This window comes from Tachysurus vachellii, chromosome 2, assembly GCF_030014155.1.
Source record: "Tachysurus vachellii isolate PV-2020 chromosome 2, HZAU_Pvac_v1, whole genome shotgun sequence".
Taxonomy (NCBI): domain Eukaryota; kingdom Metazoa; phylum Chordata; class Actinopteri; order Siluriformes; family Bagridae; genus Tachysurus; species Tachysurus vachellii.
This window is the reverse complement of record NC_083461.1, coordinates 14,501,100-14,522,608: the sequence shown is the minus strand read 5'-3', so window position 1 is coordinate 14,522,608 and position 21,509 is coordinate 14,501,100. Positions and strand designations below refer to the sequence as shown.

General features: G+C 38.6%; 2 protein-coding genes across 3 annotated transcripts in view; both read right to left on the bottom strand.

The window, feature by feature from the left end:
- The window catches only part of atrnl1b (attractin-like 1b), a 98,452-nt gene extending 86,381 nt beyond the window's left edge, over positions 1 to 12,071 (bottom strand). The window contains exon 1 of one of the 2 annotated variants that reach the window (XM_060858315.1): positions 10,955 to 12,071. In XM_060858315.1, the coding sequence (XP_060714298.1) occupies positions 10,955 to 11,205 (251 nt within the window). In that variant the 5' untranslated portion in view covers positions 11,206 to 12,071. The remainder of the gene's footprint in view (positions 1 to 10,954) is intronic. The other variant, XM_060858306.1, reaches the window with a different exon arrangement.
- Positions 12,072 to 15,668: 3,597 nt separating this feature from the next.
- Positions 15,669 to 20,715, bottom strand: trub1 (TruB pseudouridine (psi) synthase family member 1). The gene is made up of 8 exons (XM_060890203.1): positions 20,548 to 20,715; positions 20,366 to 20,464; positions 20,227 to 20,282; positions 20,035 to 20,116; positions 19,856 to 19,928; positions 18,621 to 18,760; positions 16,846 to 16,902; positions 15,669 to 16,675 (listed from the first exon to the last, which is right to left on the bottom strand). The coding sequence occupies exons 1-8, from the start codon at positions 20,672 to 20,674 to the stop codon at positions 16,401 to 16,403; spliced, it is 909 nt and encodes a 302-aa protein (XP_060746186.1). The 5' UTR covers positions 20,675 to 20,715; the 3' UTR covers positions 15,669 to 16,400.
- Between the last annotated feature and the right edge of the window lie 794 nt (positions 20,716 to 21,509).

Here is a 21,509-nt window from a genome sequence, read left to right as displayed (position 1 = left end):
GAAGTTACCCACTAGAAATTGTTGCCTACAGATACTGGTATCTCATGAACTGGGGTTTTTGTTCATTAACACTGTTACTGAACTAGTAATTTATGGGATTCTAAAATTGAAGTGACAAACAAAAAGCAAAGAAAAAAAGCACCAGTTAACTGTAAAGCACCAGTTCCCCTTTAGATGTCGGTCTGCTGTGCATGTGCAATACAAGCCAACTATTACAGTACGTGCAAAATAACTTAGTGGGCTTTGCATCCTGCCATGACACAAAGACCAACTGAGAGCCAACACATCTTTGTGTAAGTCTGGGGCTGAGAAATAATAAGCACACTTACATCATTTCTTTAATGGTTCTAGAAACCTCCACAGCTTTTGTTTAGGCCGAGCCAGAAAACTGCAGCCAGACCTGACAACACTTGCAAAGTATCCAGGTAAAAACTCACTGAACAACGGTGTCCTCTATATGAATGTAGAAGTGGTGACTTGTATTATATTAAATAACAGATAAGATTTTCTAACACGTCTAATACACATCTCAGACCTATAGACTGCAAATACCTGTGAGTAGGTGATGACGATTAATTCATCTCTACATGATTCTATCCTGCCACGACATCCAGCAATGATTCTGTGAATTGTAATATATTAGCAGTTTTACCAACTTTTATACAATTTAGAGAGGAGCAGCAGAATTTATCATCAGAGTACGCCAGTATGATTAATCACTCAAAAAACGTATCAAGATTGGATTAGTTTATGAGGGGGATGTGGGTAATATATTAGTTACACGTCTCCTCAGTGATAAAACTCTCGCATCCAGACAGCGATAAAAAAAAAAAAAAATTTAAAAAGATGAACGCAGGAGGACTGAATTTCTAGCGGGGTGTATTTTATACAAATCCTAAACTAAGCACAGAAAGCAGCAGCAGGCAAACAGCTTTCTTTCCCACGTGAGGCAAAACCTGCATAGAAAGTCACTTGCATCTGGGCAGGAATAAAGTGATCAAATGACTGCAGATATTGGAAAAAAAAAACAGCAGGTAAACCAGTCTGTAATTCTCACAGGTTAAAATAAATAAATAATAAAAATTCAGCCATGTCAGCTCCGTGTCAGTCTCCGAGGTGCATCCATCTTAACGATTGCTCTTGCTTTTTTTTAAGCCACATTAGGACACAGCCATATAACTACTGACAGTTATATCTTCTCATTCACTACATGTATTAATTACACGTCTGCACTGAATACTGAGTCGCTGCTACATGGTGGGAGTAGAATATATGGAAAGGAGACACTATAACTAAGGATTTTTTTTGATGCAGAGAGCAGCACTGTCACATAAATTAAAGAGCACGCTGCCAGATATGAAGCTCGGTGGACAAAAGACAGATAACATAACACCTACATTCAGATCAACGATGGACACAAATCAGATTTCCTTTCAGCCCATTTTCTACTAAAAGCAAGAATGCACATTTTACAGCTACTTTCACATGCAACACTCGTTTCTGCTTTTTTCCAGTGGCTGGGTTAGTACAGTATGTAGGCTATAACGCACAAACATCTCAACTGATCATCAAATTATTAGAAACATGCACTGCTACAAGGACTGTAGATTTTCTCTCCTACACTGTGTAACAGTCTGAATGATATCCAACACCAGAACACATAATGCTGCAGGCTGGAATACTGATCTCATACTCAGGAAAACATTTGTGTGTTTAATAAGTGCTCTTCATTATTTCTGACATTAAAGAAAAAAAATCCATGCTGGAAAACTAGCATGTTATCTTTAGAATTAAAACGTGATCTTCAATAATGGTTCACGTTCATTCTAAAATAAAACTTGGACATGATCTGCTAACTAGCTGCTAACAGTGGTTCTCTACCTACTGTACAGAGACCAATGCAGCAGCACATGGTTTTCTTCATCCTGCTCAAAAAGAGCAGTTTTTCCAGAGTATCGACTTCCATGCTAATCCCAGAGTCAACACCACCGCGCACAGATCACTAACTAGCTGAGCATCTGCTGTAACATAGTGACTGTTTAAATGTGTAACTGCTAGAACTTTCGAGTCTAACCTTTTGCCGTCTTCACAGCTCCTGCACTGGGTTTCTCATTAATTTGCCACCAAGCACTAGAAAATGCCATGGGAAAAGAAGATCTGAAACCTGACAGTAATCCACCTGTGTTCATCACGTAAAATTCCATCCCTGCTTCAAAATATTACTGCAGCAAAGTTAGCAACCTAATGAGCAGACACGGCAAACAATACTTTTGGCAAAAAAAACCTGAAAGCTCGACAGATGAAGAGCTGAAAAGGGAAACCGGGATGAATATATTGTTCCTAGAGCTGCTGTATAAAGGCAACATCTCACTCGTGCCTACGGTGAGTGACAACAGTTTTGATAAGTACAATTCAGTCTCACCCTCACATTGTCATGAGCTACATTCTGTACACATTATGATCAGATTTCAGTTTTCCTGTGTGTATACGCTAGCTAGTCAGCTTATGAAAGAGTAAAAAGGTTCTGTCAGTTAGCAGAGCTTATATAATTGGAGAGTATATTTACTATATTTTTCTGTGTTAAAAGGTGGGAACATCAACAGTAATCTAGCACGATGACATGTTCGCAACAACGGTGAGGGAACAGAGAAACGTTTCATCTTCGAGAACTCGGTTATCTAGTTGTTGTTTTCTTAAGATTAGATGAAATCGTATCTGGATCCTTCCTTCCTAACGACAGTCTGTATTTACATGTGCCTGAGATCAGATCGCTGACAGTGCCAGATAAGTGAGAAATGCTCCATCTGACCTGACCACAAGAGCCCATGTGTCAAGTTCACAAGAAGGCACGGAGCAGCAATCCATCAGAGAGTGAGGAAGAAAAAGAAATTTAGGGAAAACTCTATTGTTATGAGCTGCTCATTATTTTGCCAGACCACCCAGCTAAAAAAACCATCGAGCAAGTCCTCATTCCGAAAAGCTCAGACGTGGCTCATGACATCTGTACAGCAGGTGAAAGTATACAGCCAAGCTGGACCTTCATTCAGACGAATCCTACTTCCTGTGATAAGTTAAAATGCACCAAACGCCAGCGCTTCATTATCCAGACAAGAGATGTACAACGAAAGGGATCTCTCAAGAATATGGGAAAGGGAAGAAAAATCTGCAGTTGCACTCTTTTTCTTTGGTCACTACAGCTACAGAGCAAGAGTCTCACAGAATTAATAAAACAAATGAATATACAGGTTCAATCCAACACCTCAAAGAGAAAGAAAATAGGAGCTGCTGGTTTTGGTGAACGATGCTGAGCTTGTTGGCTTTCCATCTCAGCAGCTTAGTTAAATATTATCAACATTTAAACAAACTGCGTTCATAGTTTGTCCAAAAAAATGAGGAGCTTAGCTTTTAACCAAATGATGGGTTATTTTGTAACTCTGTATTTTGACACTAGGAGATTTCTGGTTCCCAGTCTAATACAGTCAGTCAGAGAGGTGGAATAATTCTTCCATCTATTCAAGCATTTAAATGGTGGCACTCAGTCAGAGCAGATGAACACCTCATTATGGAGCTCTTTCACTAGATGACAAACAAAGCCAAAATGTAACAGAAGGTTCAGCCAGCAGGGCACACACACACACACACACATAGACACACACAAATAGACACACACACAAATAGACACACACAAAGAGACACACACACACACAGAGACACACACACACACAGAGACACACACACACACAGAGACACACACACACAGAGACACACACACACAGAGACACACACACACAGAGACACACACACACAGAGACACACACACACAGACACACACACACAGACACACACACACAGACACACACAAATAGACACACAAATAGACACACAAATAGACACACACAAATAGACACACACACACAGACACACACACACAGACACACACACACACAGACACACACACACACAGACACACACACACAGAGACACACACACACAGAGACACACACACACAGAGACACAGACACAGAGACACACACACAGACACAGAGACACACACACAGACACAGAGACACACACACAGACACAGAGACACACACACAGACACAGAGACACACACACAGACACAGAGACACACACACAGACACACACACAGACACAGAGACACACACACAGACACAGAGACACACACACAGACCCAGAGACACACACACAGACACAGAGACACACACACAGACACAGAGACACACACACAGAGACACACACACAGAGACACACACACAGAGACACACACACAGAGACACACACACAGAGACACACACACAGAGACACACACACAGAGACACACACACAGAGACACACACACAGAGACACACACACAGAGACACACACACACAGACACAGAGACACACACACAGACACAGAGACACACACACAGACACAGAGACACACACACAGACACAGAGACACACACACAGACACAGAGACACACACACAGACACAGAGACACACACACAGACACAGAGACACACACACAGACACAGAGACACACACACAGACACAGAGACACACACACAGACACAGAGACACACACACAGACACAGAGACACACACACAGACACAGAGACACACACACACACAGACACAGAGACACACACAGAGACATTGATTATTTACATTTAATGCATTTGCAATTGCCCTCTAATCCAGAGTGACGTACAAAAGTGCTTTGAAGTATCCATCAACGAATACATCACCACTGCTGCACTAGATCACAGACTCTGCTGGGAGGAATTATAGCAGAATTTTCATTTAAACACATACAGAAAACAAGAGAGAGTTTAGAAGTGTTTCAGGAAGATGTAGGCTTTCGTTTTAAGATAGCCAGTGACTCAGATGTTCAGTTGAAGTTCATTCCAGCAGAGTCTGTGATCTAGTGCAGCAGTGGTGATGTATTCATTGGTGGATACTTCAAAATTTTAATTTGTTATAATAAAAAATTACATAATTTGATCACTCAGATTCTAACGCATGTCCATTAGCTTTGAGAACAGACCGTTGTCTTGCTGCCTAATATATCGCACTGCTTGACAGGTGAGATATATTAGGCAGCAAGACAACGGTCTGTTCTCAAAGCTAATGGACATGCGTTAGAATCTGAGTGATCAAATTATATAATTTTTTATTATAACAAATTAAAATTTTGATAAAACAACCCCCTTGTCCCTTCAGACAAGACAAACAGCAGTGTTTCAGAGTTAAGCTTTGGCTCAAATACTGTAATAATTAATACTCGAGTTAATTCGCCTTGGCTTTGTAATCCCATATCCTGCTGCTATGAGAAGCTCCTGGGATGTAAGTAAACAAATACAAAGCATTATCTTGTAGCTAAGATTCCACATTAAAATGGCAGAGAAATGTCTCTTCATTTTGATCATGTTTATACGTCAACCTAAAGGTTTCGTGGAAGAATGTTTCATAATGTGGGCTGCTATTCTTCCACCACGCAGATTAATCATCCAGCTATGAGTAGCACAGATTCAGACAGCGCTCAATGCAATGTCACAATTGCATAATATGCACTAAATAGTACGCCTAAACCTGGTGGTAGTGGCACACTGTTTAGTACGGGAGCCAGCACAGTATTTCAGTTACTGAGAACCAGGTGACGGAGCAAAACAAGGCTTTGTCTTGTGTGTGTGTGTGTGTGTGTATATATGTGTGGGCCTGGACTAGTAGCAGTAGTTATGCATCACTGACCTAACCAGATGCTCATTCTTCATCATAAAAAGCACCTTTCTTACAAAATGAGTCACCTGACACTTTCTGTCTAGCCAAAACACAACCACAGTGACCCTAACCCTTTTTTCTTCACCAGCTTGTTAAAAATTGCTCGGCCACAGACAGGGTAACACTAGCACTCTAACTAAAACCCTCACCAGAGAATAGACACACACTTTATACAAGCATGAAGCTTAAAGCAAGTCAAATCACCCCAGTCACTCAATAAATCTACAACTAGGGAACGACCCAAACTCTACCACAAAGACTCGAGTGACCTGAACAAACAAATACCTTAATCTATTCAGCAAAAAAATATTTAATCACAGCAGAATCCTTCAGTGTAGCATCAGTCTTGTTCACTCCTGAGGGTGTTGTTTACACTCTCGAGCTCTGCTGTCTCCTGCTCGGCTACATCTCCTGCCTGTTTCCTGTACTGACTGCTTTCATGCCTAAAGCTGCAACTTGATGACGTTTGAAATGTGAGCTGGAGTATAAGGTGTAGATGTATATTAAATATATATACGTTAATTCTGAGCTGCTTCTCTGACTCACAGGGCTGGCAGGGTGACTCACAGGGGCTGAGGAAGAGCAGGAAATGTTTTCTCCTCCCGTTGAATCGTTTTGAACTAAAATGTTTTATGTACCTATAAATTTAGTAGCGTTCCATGAAGAGCAGCAATCAAACAGCCAGCATAAACAATGCTGATTGAATATCTGTATAGAACTGTAACATTTCACTTAAGTCTGCTTGCTTTGTAAGAGAGATAACAGGACTGTTTTGACAACAGCGTACAACGTGCATTTCCCCTTTAATGTGTTATATTTTCCACCTTAAAGCCTGATAAGTGCCAACGGCGGTGAGCTAATCGAATAATCTAGTCTGCTTCACAAACCACAGAAATGGTCCTAACCTCTGTTGCAGCGATCCACACTGAGGAGCTACTACTTTACTGCCAGTAAACAAATAACATGTGTGCAGTGTTATAGCGGTGATTATATGTGCTATTAACATCCATTACACAAGCTGCTGAGCTTTACCTATAATTAAACTGCTACAACACTACAGGCAAAGACAAACATGTTAGAATTCTATAAGGATATTCAATATTGACACACTGTAAAATATCATAAGAGGTCAGGGAATTACGATATAAAGATTCTACATCAATGGGGCTTTTTTTTTTAAAGAAATCACAATTTGAAAATGACTCATACACCACATAAGGCACGGTTCATAACCCCTTAAAACAACAAACACAAAGGTAGGTGTAATGGAACATTAATGGAAATGTTAGTGTTGTTAGTTAGTAAGGAGGAAGAAGGCTAGCGATAGTGAGCCTGGATCCTGCATGCGAATCCGGATCTAACGTAACCACTGAACGCGGCTTTAGAGCCAAAACGAAATTGTGCATCAAACGTTTGGAAATATTTTGGCTTCAGGGACACAAACACCTTTCAACAGCAGGTGATTTGCAAAAGGTGCCAGTGCAAAGCTCTCATGGAAACACCACCAACTTTTATCAGTATCTCAGATCACATGATGAATGTTTAGCTAATCATGATACTGGAGCACAGCCTGGAGCGGTTAAGCAACTCCTAATCGCTCTGGTTTTAAAGTGTTACACCATAAGTGAGGAGCTTTGATGCCATTGTAAAATGCAAAAATAGATAAAGAAAAAAAATTAAAACATCTGAAATGGACTGGAAATATTCTATAAGTATCAGATTGGTCAGCTCACACTTTCCGATCCACTACGTTTCAATGTGAACCGATGTTATGTTGACTGACGCAGATGGATCCAGGGCACAAAATATCCTAAAGCAGAATGGTAATAAGCTTGCTACACGTTTTTGCCAAAGAGGTTTAGGGAGAGTCGGTTGTAGTTCTGTGTTGCTGCTGTTACTGGACATGAAATAAGCATTTGATGACAGTTAAGAGTTCTGATATGAAAACAGCAGGACAGGAAAAGAAGAGGCTGGTATTCAAACCACATCCAGTGGAAGCCACAGTCATGAATCTAGAGATGACAGAACCGCAAGTTTAATGGTTTCTGGTTTGAATAAATGTGTTAGAGAAATTTTAGAGGAAAAAAAAAACAACTGCATGAAAGAAGTAAGTCATTATAAAATCCTGAATGCAGCAATCTACCTGATTTAAATGTCTGTGCTTGCAATAGATTTCCCTTCATGATACTTCACGCCATCAAGAAGAAATAGTGATTTAATGCATTGCCCAACACTGCTCTAGTGTTTCATAGCTGTTGATAGATGAGATTTCAGCTCATGTGATTCATTCATCTAATATCGCAACAACTAGACGTCACTGGAGCTTTGTATCCTTCACTGAAATGAATGAAGCTTGTGCCAAATCTGAAGTGATCAACAATATTACAGTGGTCCACTTATGTAAACACTGAGGCATGTGGTTCAGTGTGGTATAATACTGGTTCTCACCTGCAGACCTTTGTGTATGTATGTGTGTGTGTGTGTGTGTGTGTGTGTGCGCACATGTTTGCATGTGCACGTGTGCAGAGCTGCTTCTGTTTATGGAAACAGCGACAAACCAGAGATGCATTAGGGACTCTGAGACATAAGAAAGCAAAAACAGTGGTAATGTTTTCATGCAAAGACTTTCAGCTTTATGAATAAAAATATTTCAATACTGAATGAACCGATGTCATTTATCCAAAACTGCAGACTGTAAAAAATCCACATATGCGTGTACGCTGGGTGCAATGTTGTGCGCATGTACGAGGTTTGGACTCAATTTTGTACTTTAAAAGAGTTTTAGTTTACATTAAAACATCAGCAAAATGCAAAAAGAAGAAGGGTGAAAGGACAGCGAGGGGAAGCATGCGTGACTGCATTAAAGATTCATACTTGCCTGATGTTCTTGAACAAAAATGCTCTGGTGGCACAGAATAATAAATGAATTGGAGATCACTTTTTGTCAAAACTCAAGAAGTCTATCAAAGTTTGTGGTGTTTTTTTTTTTTGTAGTTCTTCATCCTCACTGAAAACTGTCAAATCAGGTCAAGCATCTGCCTCTGTTAGTTGAAAATGTTAGTTTCACACCCAGACCAGCTCCTATCCAACCTCACAACTATTCTACAGAGATTAAAATCTAGAATCCGTATTGTTACAGGGCTGGTTTGTTGCACAAGGGGCGCATTGTGACTGAGACACATATGAACATAACACTAGAGAAAGTAATCAGACACTAAAGGTTACACGGCTGTTATTCTTTAATCTGAAGCCCTGATTTTTCAGCAGACTTTCAAAGATTATAACTAATCACAATAAAACCATAGCCAAATTTTAGTACAGCCTCGCTGTGTGTTAACACGTCCTCCACATCAAATTATAGGAATCACAGACCCATTATTAAAAGAAAATGACTAAATACTGACTAAACACTGTTTAGGCCATCAGTCAGCGGGAGCAAAAACCAGGGTGGCGTAAACAGAAATATATGTGTCGTTGGTGTCATAATGGAAATGTTATGCCATGAGAAAACATGCCTTTAAAGGTAAAGCTGGACAAGAGGAGTTTGGAAGCATCACAGCTGGATAAAAGAGAGCACACGTTCCTCAAAGTGAGCACAAGGTAACAAAGACAAAGAGCTTTCTCTGTGGGTTAAACATGTTGAACGTTGGTAACTCGCTGTATGAGGAGCCGGACATTTAGGCAAGCCAGCGTTATCACAACGTTTGCAGTGAGCAAGTGGGTTATTTTAAAGGACCACCTGCTCAAACAGACCATTTTATTTAGTGTGTCAAACTTCAGGTCATCCTATAACTTCCTCCAAGAGCTGGGCAATATGATGATATATTATCAATACAGTAATCAATTATATGTTTTTCAATTCATTTTTAATACAATCAAATAAAGAATTGCATAAATTTGGAATAAATAATTAGAAACTGTGAAAAAGCTGCTGATACCATGTCAAAATACAGCCATGTAAAATTATAAAAAACAAAAACTAATATTTATTTATTTAAAAAACAGTAGAAATAGGTAGAAGTTTCTCCATTTAAGTTTTTATATATTTAAAAAAATAATAATAATAAACAATAAAAAGGCAATATATTGATTTTTGCATTATCACATTTTAAAAAGAATATAAATAATTATATATGAAGTTATTTGTTTTGAGATTTACAAAAAAAATAGTTTTTATGACACTGCTGTCAGTTTGTGAGCAAGCCTACACATCTTGATCTATATATCGTAGTCCTTTAAGAATCACATGTGTGACAAACATTATGACAAAGAAATATGTTTACTTCAATCCTCTTGGTAGTTTTTAGAAGAGTGTCGTAGAAGTGAGATTATAACCTGAGACTTTTTTCTATTTTTATTTAATGGGCCGTGAAAAAAAAAAAAACATCATACTGTGTATAGTCGTGAACGTAACAAATAACAAATTTGAGGCCTATACAATGTGTACACTTTTTTTTTATTGCTTACAGAGGTGTAAGTTTGAAAGTCCAGCACTTTACATAACTATTCATCCTCTTGTACTTTTGTAATTTAACAGCCTAGAAGTGAAATTTATTTCATTAGGATTATACGTCATGAAACTGCTCTCTCGGTCACGTCTCAGACCGATGTGCTCCTGACCAGATCCCTGACTTGATCTATATATCGTAGTCCTTTAATAATCACGTGTGACATGAACATTATGACAATTCATATCATCATGTCATGATGACATTATAGGGATGTGGTAGCCTAGTGGTAAAGGTGTCGGGCTACCGATCGGAAGGTTGTGAGTTCGATTCCTACGTCCACCAAGCTGCCACTGCTGGGCCCCTGAGCAAGGCCCTTAACCCGATAAAATGCAAGTCGCTCTGGATAAGGGTGTCTGCTAAATGCTGTAAATGACAAACAAATATATTTACTTCAATCCACTTGGTGTTTTTTTTTTTATAGGAGAGTGTCGTAGAAGTGAGATTTTTAATCTGAGATTTTGGACACTGGGTAGATTTTTTTCTGGTCTGAACCCAGAAGAAGAAAGACTTTATTAAATGGATAACTCGTGTCTTTCAGTCCCAAAGTAAACTCATTCTTTCCTCTAATCCGATTAACGCGTCTACATGAAGAATATTTCATTCCAACCGGATTATTAGACAGCATGTAAACAGAGTCGGTGCAAATCAGGTGTACTTACTTAAATCTGCCGTGGCAATGCTGACACTGATCCCCGACCCATCCACGATCACACACACACGAACCGTTCACGCATTTCCCAGACAGACAGTTTTTGTCGCAGCTTTTAGACGGAGACGCGTCTGTAGCCATCACAAGGCACAACATCACGCAAAGTAGCAGGTACGTGTTCATGCTCTGCAGCACAAACCTGGACGTAGTGATCTGTCTGAGACAAAACATCTCAGTCCTCATCGTTTTCCTCACATCCATTTCTCTAGGATTATAACGAGGCCCTTTTCAGGCGCTCCAGGTTGTTTCAATTAGCAGTCAAAAGGCTTCACCAACACGACGTATCCGTTAAGTCCATCTCTGTAGAGAAAAGCCTGGTCTTCTTACAAAAAAAAACTGTAGCAAAATAATAAAACAAAACACGCCATTTACCTGCACGGAATCCTTCACAAATACATAAAAAGTCAGTGGGATAAAATCAGCTCAGTTCTGATAGCCACCGGTTTTGCCTCATTGTTGTTGTTGTTTTTTTGACCAAGAGGATGAATTTCCTGCGTTATCCAGCGTTACATCCTGCTGGAAAAGTCCTCAATACTGCACCAATCCTCAAAGTCACACATCGTTCAGTGTCAGACACAACGGCCTTACAATCCTCCAGAGCATCTTTAAACAAAATCAGCTGTACTTCAGTCTCTCAGCAGCCATTTTAAAGCATAAACAACTGACGAATCGGTCGATCGTGAGCTTTTTGCCTGCGTTTTAACGGTTTCCTCCAAGTTTAACTGACACAAATGTCCTGGCTGTAATAAAGTAATAAAGGTTAAAATAAACTACTCATCCTTTCTGTGTTGTGTGGGATCAGCGGTCACTAACACGGATCTTACGGTTACTGCTGAGGGATTTCACCTGAAGCTGGAGAAATAAAGGATTTAAACATTTTTCCGCTTCGACTTCAGTGACAATGTTTTAACAGGCGGTACAGTTACAACTCCTCCTTGTGCAGGTAGTGAAAAAGCACACAGTAAGTCAGAAATGTTTTCTCAGCCAGCCTGACCAACCCCGAGCTAAGGCTCCATCAGCCTCCCACAGCAGCACAGCTAAGCTAACAGAAGCAGCTAACTACGTTAGCAGCCTGCCTGAGGCGAGCAAAGACTGCGCATGGGTAGAATGTGTTCGCACGTATTTAAAGTGATAGCGTCGATAAACTTGTTCATTGCAGCACTTTTATTCATTCATTCATTTATTTATTTATATAAGCTTATTTAAAACAATAATAATAATAATACCTTCTGCCACTGATCTAGTATTTCTATATATATATATATATATATATATATATATATATATATATATATATATATATATATATACATTTTATTTAATAAATCTGATTCTGATATAATAAGGTTCTGATATAATCATTTATATAACTTTTTTTTCTATTTTTATTTAATGGTCAAAATTACCATGTCATACTGTGTATATTCGTGAACGTAATAAATAACATATGAATTTGAGGCGTGAAACTACACAAAATAAACCATAACCCTTGCTCTCTTGGTCATGTCTCAGACTAATGCGCTCCTGACCAGATCCCTGACTTTTCATGAACTTTTCAGTTGTGCCAAATTCTTTCCTTTTTTTAAAGGACAGATTAATGCTGCTCCTTTAGCTATTCAACATTTGAAGCAAATTCTCAAACTTTTTTCTTGGATTTGTTTTGATCTGCTGTTTGTATGGGTGTGTTCATTATCAAAGTCTGGGGCCTTCCAGGGACAGGTATATTTATATTCAGATACTGTGACACTTTAATTGCACCCAAGAGGATTCCTTTCAACTAATTATGTGATCTAGAGGTTTAATAGCAACAGAGGAAATACTTATGCAATCACAACTTATAATGTTGTTTTTTATATATATATATATATATGTATATCCTCAGTCATCTTGCTTTATTGGCATCCATGGGTGTGTACATTTTACACTCAAATATACTTGTTAAACATCTTTATAAGAATGTATATACTGTACAATACAAATGTAATCATTTAATTATTTGCAAGCATCATTGACTGGGTTGTGGAGCACTGCAATATAAATACAGAACAGAGGCCTGGGCAAATGAACAAATTTAACCAGGATTCAGTTGTCTTTGTGTAATAACACTGCTCTTTCTGACTGTGCACCACCCACATTATAGGGCTAAGACCATAATTGCAGCCACAATAAGGCATGACAACATCCACACACAGAAACAGTTTTTTTCCTGTTGCTTCTATGCTGCGATGCTATTATTAGAACTATAGGCCTGCAAGAGTGGCATATGGAGCCACCCCCAGTGCTCGGATTATTTGGAATAGATATACAACATGCATGTAATCAAAAGAAGAAGCAACAGTAAAAAGATGAACTGGACAGTGGAATAAGAGCATGTGTCAAGGGGCTGTCAAGGTTCTGTTAGAATTTAGACATATATATAAAGAAGACAACAGTACACACGTGTTAAGTATAAATCAGCATTCATTTTTATCAACAGTTGGAGCTCAAGATGGAAATAAAACATACTCCAGTAACTGATGCTTTCATTTATAATAATTCTTTTTTTTTGCAATAAAACAAAAACACTGTAAAAAGTTGCCATTGGTATAAAAACAGATTCTTTTGAGAGATCTGGATTTCATGATTTAGTCCAACTGAGACTTTTTAATTCGCTTTAGCTAAATAGTTTGGAATTTCTCCTGGTTATTTCTGTATCATGGCACACATGCCAAAATCACCTTACTCACTACTGTCTACAATACTATATGAACGTGTATACGTATATAAAATGTCACTTTATATCTTGCACCTATTTTAATTACACATTTTCTTTACTGTAGCGCCAGAATGTCTATCTTAATATTTTTCTCTAAGTAAGATAATTGAACAGTCCTATGTTGTCTCTCTGATAGTGTGATAGTGTTCCATGTGAACCCACCAATTGGCCTGAACATTAAAATGTGCCCACATCAAGAACGTTTTCTCTGAGCCCAACCCAACAAAACGGCCCAAAGGTTTGAATCTGAATCTGACCAAACATTTTGTCCAAACTCAGATCATACTCGACCTGCAATACTGCTTCAACTAATCTGGTTTTAACTATCCAGTCTCTCACAAGAATGATCCAGGCCAGGTTTCCAGACAACAAATATAAGGAGAATTAGAATAAAAGGATATGTAGAACAAATGTGGATTAATAAAAGCTAAGATGTAGATTAATATAATTTACAGTCCAGTCAAATTAGATTTGAAATACAAAGGAATAAATGCAAAGCACATACTTATCCTACATTTTGATCTTAGCTCAGAACCTTAAATACAAAACTGCCACACAATCAAGTTTGGTACTATTGTGTTTAAAAAGCTTAAATATTGCAATTCTCCAATGCTAGTGAATACTACACACTAATATCGTATGTTAATTCATCCACATTGTGCATTAACAGTGTTATTCTCTTACAGCAGTCACTGCGTTTCTTTTGTTCACGCTGTAACTTGTTTTCAGATGTCACTGTGATACCAACTAAACATGTCATATACTTTGCATTGATACCTGTTACCCTAAAGTTCATCCTTTATCTACTCAAGGGAGCAAGCACTGTGTTAAAAAAGTCAGTGCTGGAACTAGAGCTTTGTGTTCCTAAAGACTTAGCAAGTGCTTTCTGAATGTTTTCAACACTCACTTTTAGACTGAGAATACCAAACTCACCACTGCTCTCTTCTGACTTCATGATCTGTGCTTTCATGTGACAACAAGAAGATAAGAATCTCAACATTTGTCAAAGAGCTTGAATGTTTAAAAGAGTGTAGCTCTGTACTGCCACCAGGTGGCAAAACTAACCTCATTTTCCTCTTTCATGACTTACCTGAAAGCCTTTGATCACCAATCACCAAACCGTGGCCACTTATTTTAGATGTAGTGTACACTACCTACATCATCCTGTTGGTCAACTGTCAGTTTAGCTGGTAATCAGTTTGACCATATATATACACACACACACACACAATTCTGATGCTGATTTTAACTCAAATTATATTTGATAAACAACAGTTGTCATTGCATTATTCAAAAGAAAGGAACTTGTGTGCACCCTAAAGGTAGATTTATTCATATTCAAATGTATTTGCATAGCGCTTTTACCAATGGATATTGTCTCAAAGCAGCTGTACAGAACATAAACATAAAACAAAAAGTTAATATAAAGATATATAATAATATATCAAGTGCCCAGCAGTGGCATTGTGGTTGTCCTGATATTTAAACTCACAACCTTCCAAGTAGAAGTGCAGCATTTTAACCACGGTGCAGTTTAAATGGCTAATCATTTTATATGGCTAAATTAAACAGACATTTTATTAATTAGGTCTTTAATGATGTGACTGCAAATGAAAATGCAGAAACATGTTGGAGTATTAAGGCCTGGACCTTTTGATGATTACGTTGTGTGTCCCCCCCCCCCCCCAGCCCATTTAAGGCACAAGTTCGAACAATTCTTTTCTGTTTTATTAATCGATTACAGGTGTGCTATTGCATATTGCATGCTGACTGTTGTCTTTATTAACCTTTTTCATAAATGCAACAATTATAATACACAATTATATGACACAGTATTGTTTCATTATTAGCTTTATTTCTGCCGATGCCAAGAGGTCTGCAGAAGCAAAACATCAGTTGATCATATCTGAACAAAAAAAATCAAGCACGGCTACTAGAAATGCAAAAAATAAAAAATAAAATAAAATAGAGCGCGAATTTCTCCTTAGCGCAACGTTCCAGCTGGAAACTAATTAGCAGCAGAATTCTCACATTGTGATGAATCAGTTGCTTATGACTGCAGATGTCCGCTTTAAAATGACATTTTTGTGGTTTATGTCTTTTCTGTTTTATATCAAAACAAAATGCAGTTCCTTCCCACAAGTACTTATTTTTGTTTTAGTATTTATTATTAACCATCTGGGCCAGTCTTTAATTACAAATGAGGTTCAACATAAAGGTCAGCACCTCTGTGGCAGACTATTATTTTCAAGAAGTGGGAAAAACAGAGCAAGTATGTCGGTTCCTCTGATACACCATAACAACCACAAAAAGCTGCCAAATGGCGCATGGCCATAAAAATACAGAGCAGTTTAGCCTTGCCACAAATTGACTGAGGTTCAGGAAAAACAAATATCAGTGCCTGTGGAACATGTCGATGGCAGCCAACAGAACATTGTTATAAAACTATAAGGAATTCTTGAGCAACTCAAAAGGGCTTTTTGATGTGGTGAAGCTGAGTCTCTTCATTACTCACTGCAGGATTACAGGACAATTTGTTTGTTGCCACTCAGTTAAGCACTTAACAAAGTAATCACAAATCAACAGAATGAACATAAAGGTTCAGAAACCACAGTTTTTTCCCCCACCAACAGAGTGCTCTTTAATCAGTGCTGCGTTTATGGTCTTCACCATCAGGATCGTGCCTGCTATGCTGGAGATCTTTTGTAGCAGGTTCAGAGCTGAGGTGGGAGGTGGCGTCCTGCGTTTTGCTTTTTTTGCTCGCTTTTTGCACAACGGCAGGCTTTGGGCAGGGCTGTAATACCTCAGAAATGTCCTGGAAGGTCCAGCGTTCCTCCCTTAACACATGTTCTTGTAGAGTGAACTGGCCCTGCTTTGTCCGGGTCAGCTCTCGTACATGAGCACATGAGGACAACGCTGCAGAGGGGAAACACACACGCACGCACGCACACACACACACACACACACACACACACACACACACACACACACACACACACACACAAATCTCAGGCCCAGAACACAAACATTTTAAATATGATGGTGCATAAATATGAACATAATCAAGAATAAATTCAGTTATTCACCTTTTCCCAGATCATCCACCAGGCTTCTGACATAAAACCCTCCACCACACTCAACGTCTGTTAATATGAAAAGCATGTTAATGACTTACATTCTTTTAAATAATGCTAATAATAAATATAGTTGTAAATGAACACCTGTTAGGATTAGGTGTCATATAATGACTGAATAATGTCATGAATAAAACTCATGCTTATATACAAAAACCAACACCTGCACATATATACACTTTACCATTCAGTCAATATTTTGGCAGCAACGCAATTCATAAAATCATGTTGATACAGGTCACGAGCTTCAGCTTAAGAGGTTGGTGTGTGTACACTTCTTGTTTATGTGAAAATATCTATTGTGTCTGGACAGAGTTCCCCATAAGCTATATCGTGTTAAAATGACAAACATATGGCTGATATTTAGAGTTTGAGATATTGTTCTGGTTGAATGCACACAAGATTATTCAAACAATGAAGAAACATAGCACAGTTGGGGAATATCTTAGATTTACAACTAACTGAGACTGGGACCAGTTACCCATGGCTAAGGGAAACACTTTATTAAGAGCACAATATTAATACTATGTAGAACCACCCTTTTTATTATCCATGGCTTGAAGTCCACAATGTTGCATACATTCCTTTGAGATTCATCATCATGCTGTGAATCTCATCCGAATCTACTGGATTTGCATCTGGTGAGTGGGAAGGGGTCTAAAGAACATTGGAATCACTCATGTTCATGAAACTAGTTTTGCTTTGTGACATGGTGTGTTATGTTAGAAGTAAAGTGTGAGAATGTTAGTAGTAAATTGTGACCATAAAAAGATGCACCTGACTGTAATAATACTCAGATAGGTTGTAGCATTCAAGTGAATATTGATTGGTATTATTGACCCAATGTGTGCCTAGAAAACATTTCCCACACCATTATACCACCTCCACGAGGCTGGACTGTTGACACAAGGCACACTGAGTACATGGGCTTATGCCGTTGATGACAATTGGTGCTGTTTTGATCTGCAGATCTGTGTGCCTCAGCAGAACATGAGATTTTCCAGTCTTCACCTGTTCAGTTTTGGTGAGCCTCAGTTTTCTGTTAGCTTACAGACATGGCGCCTGATTCAGTCTTCTGTTTTTTATTGTAGTCTAATCTCAAGGTTTAATGTGAGAAATGTTGTACAACCTGTCTTGTTTTTTGACTCGCCAGTTGTACAGAACGTCTCTGTGTTACTGTAATCCTTCTCTCAAGCCAAACCAGTCTCCGTTCCCTCTCTTAACGAGGCATTTCTGTCTGCAGATCTGCTGCTTAATGGACGTTTTTTTCTTATTATGCCATTCTAAGTAATCACTTGAGACTGTTATGTGTGAAAATCCCAGGAGATTAGCAGTCAGCAACAACATTCAAACTAGCTTGTCCAACACCAACAGTCCCGCCAGAGTCAAAATCACTGAGCTCAAAGTTTTTCCCAATTCTGATGGTTAACTTGAACTTTATCGAAAGCTTTTGGTCCGTATCTGCATGACGGTATGCATTGCAGTGCTGCTATATAATAGGCATATTAGATGACTGGATGAATGAGCAGGTGTTCCTAATAAAGTGTGTGTGTAATAAAACCATTTTCCCAGCTTTAAAAAAAAAACAAAAAAAACAGTAATAATGTGATAAATACAATAAATATATTATTAGAACATTAAAACAACAGAAATTGATCACATGGGCAAATGACTCTTGCCCACCACACAAAGACCACAGAAAGCAACATTTTAATATTTCTACTAACCCAAAGTGAAAAGTGGGGGATTAAAGTCTTGTAACGAGAGGCTGTAAACTGTAACTGGTCGTGCTGGCTTAGCTTCCACATTATGACCTTCCTTCATCAAGGTAGAAAGGCGCTTGCCATCTTTTTTCAGTGCTGAGTACCTATGTGGTCAAATGTAAAACACAGACTTTAATAAATCTACAATAAAACAAAATATATCATTTTAATGCAAATATAAGATTTTTGTGTAAATATTAAATGTCAAAAGACCTTGAAATGACTTTTTCTCCCCCAAAAATATGTTTCTATAGATAACATTTCATTCATTCATTCATTCATTCATTCATTTTCTACCGCTTATCTGAACTACCTCGGGTCACGGGGAGCCTGTGCCTATCTCAGGCGTCATCGGGCATCAAGGCAGGATACACCCTGGACGGAGTGCCAATCCATCGCAGGGCACACACACACTCTCATTCACTCACGCAATCATACACTACGGACAATTTTCCAGAGATGCCAATCAACCTACCATGCATGTCTTTGGACCGGGGGAGGAAACCGGAGTACCCGGAGGAAACCCCCGAGGCACGGGGAGAACATGCAAACTCCACACACACAAGGCGGAGGCAGGAATCGAACCCCAAACCCTGGAGGTGTGAGGCGAACGTGCTAACCACTAAGCCACCATGCCCCCGATAACATTTCAAACAAATCAATATATATGAATGGGTAACAATTTAAAGAAAAGAGCAGTGGCTGTTATAATGTGGATGCAGTTTGATGACATGGTTTCAGGTCACTGTAAATGCTGGGATAAATTATTTCTATCCTGATGTAAGTGTTTCATTCAAAGATGACAGTGTAAGCATTCAAAGGGAATGAAGCTCACTGAAGGGTCTGATGAGGAAGAAAAATGTGTATCAATAATTTGTTACGGTCTTCAACAGATCTTAATCTATTTGTATACATATGGGAGTTTTGGGACAGCTCTCTGTCCATCATTAAAACTACATTGTTTGGATGGTCAAATCAATGCAAGGTGCACTGAAGCTGAGCTAGTTAAAAAACTGAACTGTCTTTCATTTGTTACCCATAGAACATAAAATACTATTAATAAGACTTATTATTTTACTATTGCATTTACATAGGATTCATTTTTACAGGAGAATAACATCACACATGACTTCGTGTTGTATTCTCACACATTGAATCATCAGAAGTATAAAAGACATCAGAATGAACTGAAGACTCACAGAGGGGGCACCTGCATGATTTCACCAGTGAACTGCTTCAGCTTCTCTTCAAACAACTCTCTCGTTATGTGATCTTGAGTAAAAAAAAACAACAAAAAAAACAAAAAACAACTAGCATGAGGTCTGGGATATCGTGCTTGTGTCTGAAGTTCTATAGACAGATCTATAATACAACATACCGTAGCTTTTTTCCTGAACGACACCTCCTGTAGCGTCGAAGCTATCTGTTGCTTTACCCAGCTCTCCGACAGCTGTATATTTCTTTGAGCAGTCGTGGAGAAGAAAAAAAGGGTCAAACACAACAGCATCACTGAAGCTGCCCAGACACTGTTTTAATGATGATGATGAAGAAGAAAGACACTATGGCCTACCTTTGATCCAGAAAGCATGGAGGTGAGCATCTTTGTCCCGTCACCCATACCAACCACTGCAAGACAGTCACATTTGTGTTAATATCATGACACTTGGTCATCATGTCTGTGTGCTCTGTGTGCTGTAGTTGTGTTTTACCCAGAACACCAGAAGCAGAGCTGTCCAGAGTCCCACCATGTCCCAGTTTGATAGCCTGTTTCTTCCTTTTTTTAGGGTTCACTTTATCTACACCAGCCTCTGATGAGAGAACACAGTTACAGGAGGAACATAATATCATCTAACATAACACTATTCATTATGTACACAGCACTGAACACTACCTTTTAACAGCTTTTGTTTCAGTGTGTTTAACACGTCTGCAGACGTGGGTCCCGATTTCTTATATATGGCGAATACGCCGTTTAAGGATTGTAACTTTGTTAAACTAACGTTATTTACTGCAGCCATGCTGTTCGTAGTCACTCCTAAGCGTTATCAGGCGCACGAAGATGACGTCAACAAAAACATTACGCGCTGGTATTTGTAGTTTTTCTTTTCAAGTCAGACGAGAACACGTGGCTTGTTATTGACGTTAGTAAATAAAATAAGAAAGTTAATAATAAAAAAACAAAATAATTACTGAAAATAATTTATGCGATAACTAAAATAAACAGGAATATCTTATATTATTTTATTATTTTCACTATATAGAAATTAGTTCTTTTCCTTTCTTCCTTCAAACAAACATAAAATAAATGTGTTTTGTTTGTTTTTTGTTTGTTTGTTTGTTTGCTTTATACTGAATAATAAAGTTTAATAAAGTGTAATGTTGTAGTTAAGCAATTTGACCACGTGTGGGCGCTGTGTACTGTACAGTATTATGTTGTGATCATATAATAGCAGAAGTTTTAAATGCTTATACTTCTAAAGTAGAACATATTTATTCAAGATTTATTTGCGCCATGAAGACGATCTGAGTTTGTTTTATTTATTCTAGAGTAAAAACCTGCCTCACAAAAAGCAGTGTCTGGGTGCATGATGAATGAAATTATTATATACACACACACACACACACACACAGAGACACAGAGAGACTCACACACACAGAGAGACACACAGAGAGACACACACAGACACACAGAGACACACACACAGACACACAGAGACACACAGACACACAGAGAGACACAGAGAGACACACACAGACACACAGAGACACACACACAGACACACAGAGACACACAGACACACAGAGAGACACACACAGACACCCAGTCACACTTACAGACACAGAAACACACTC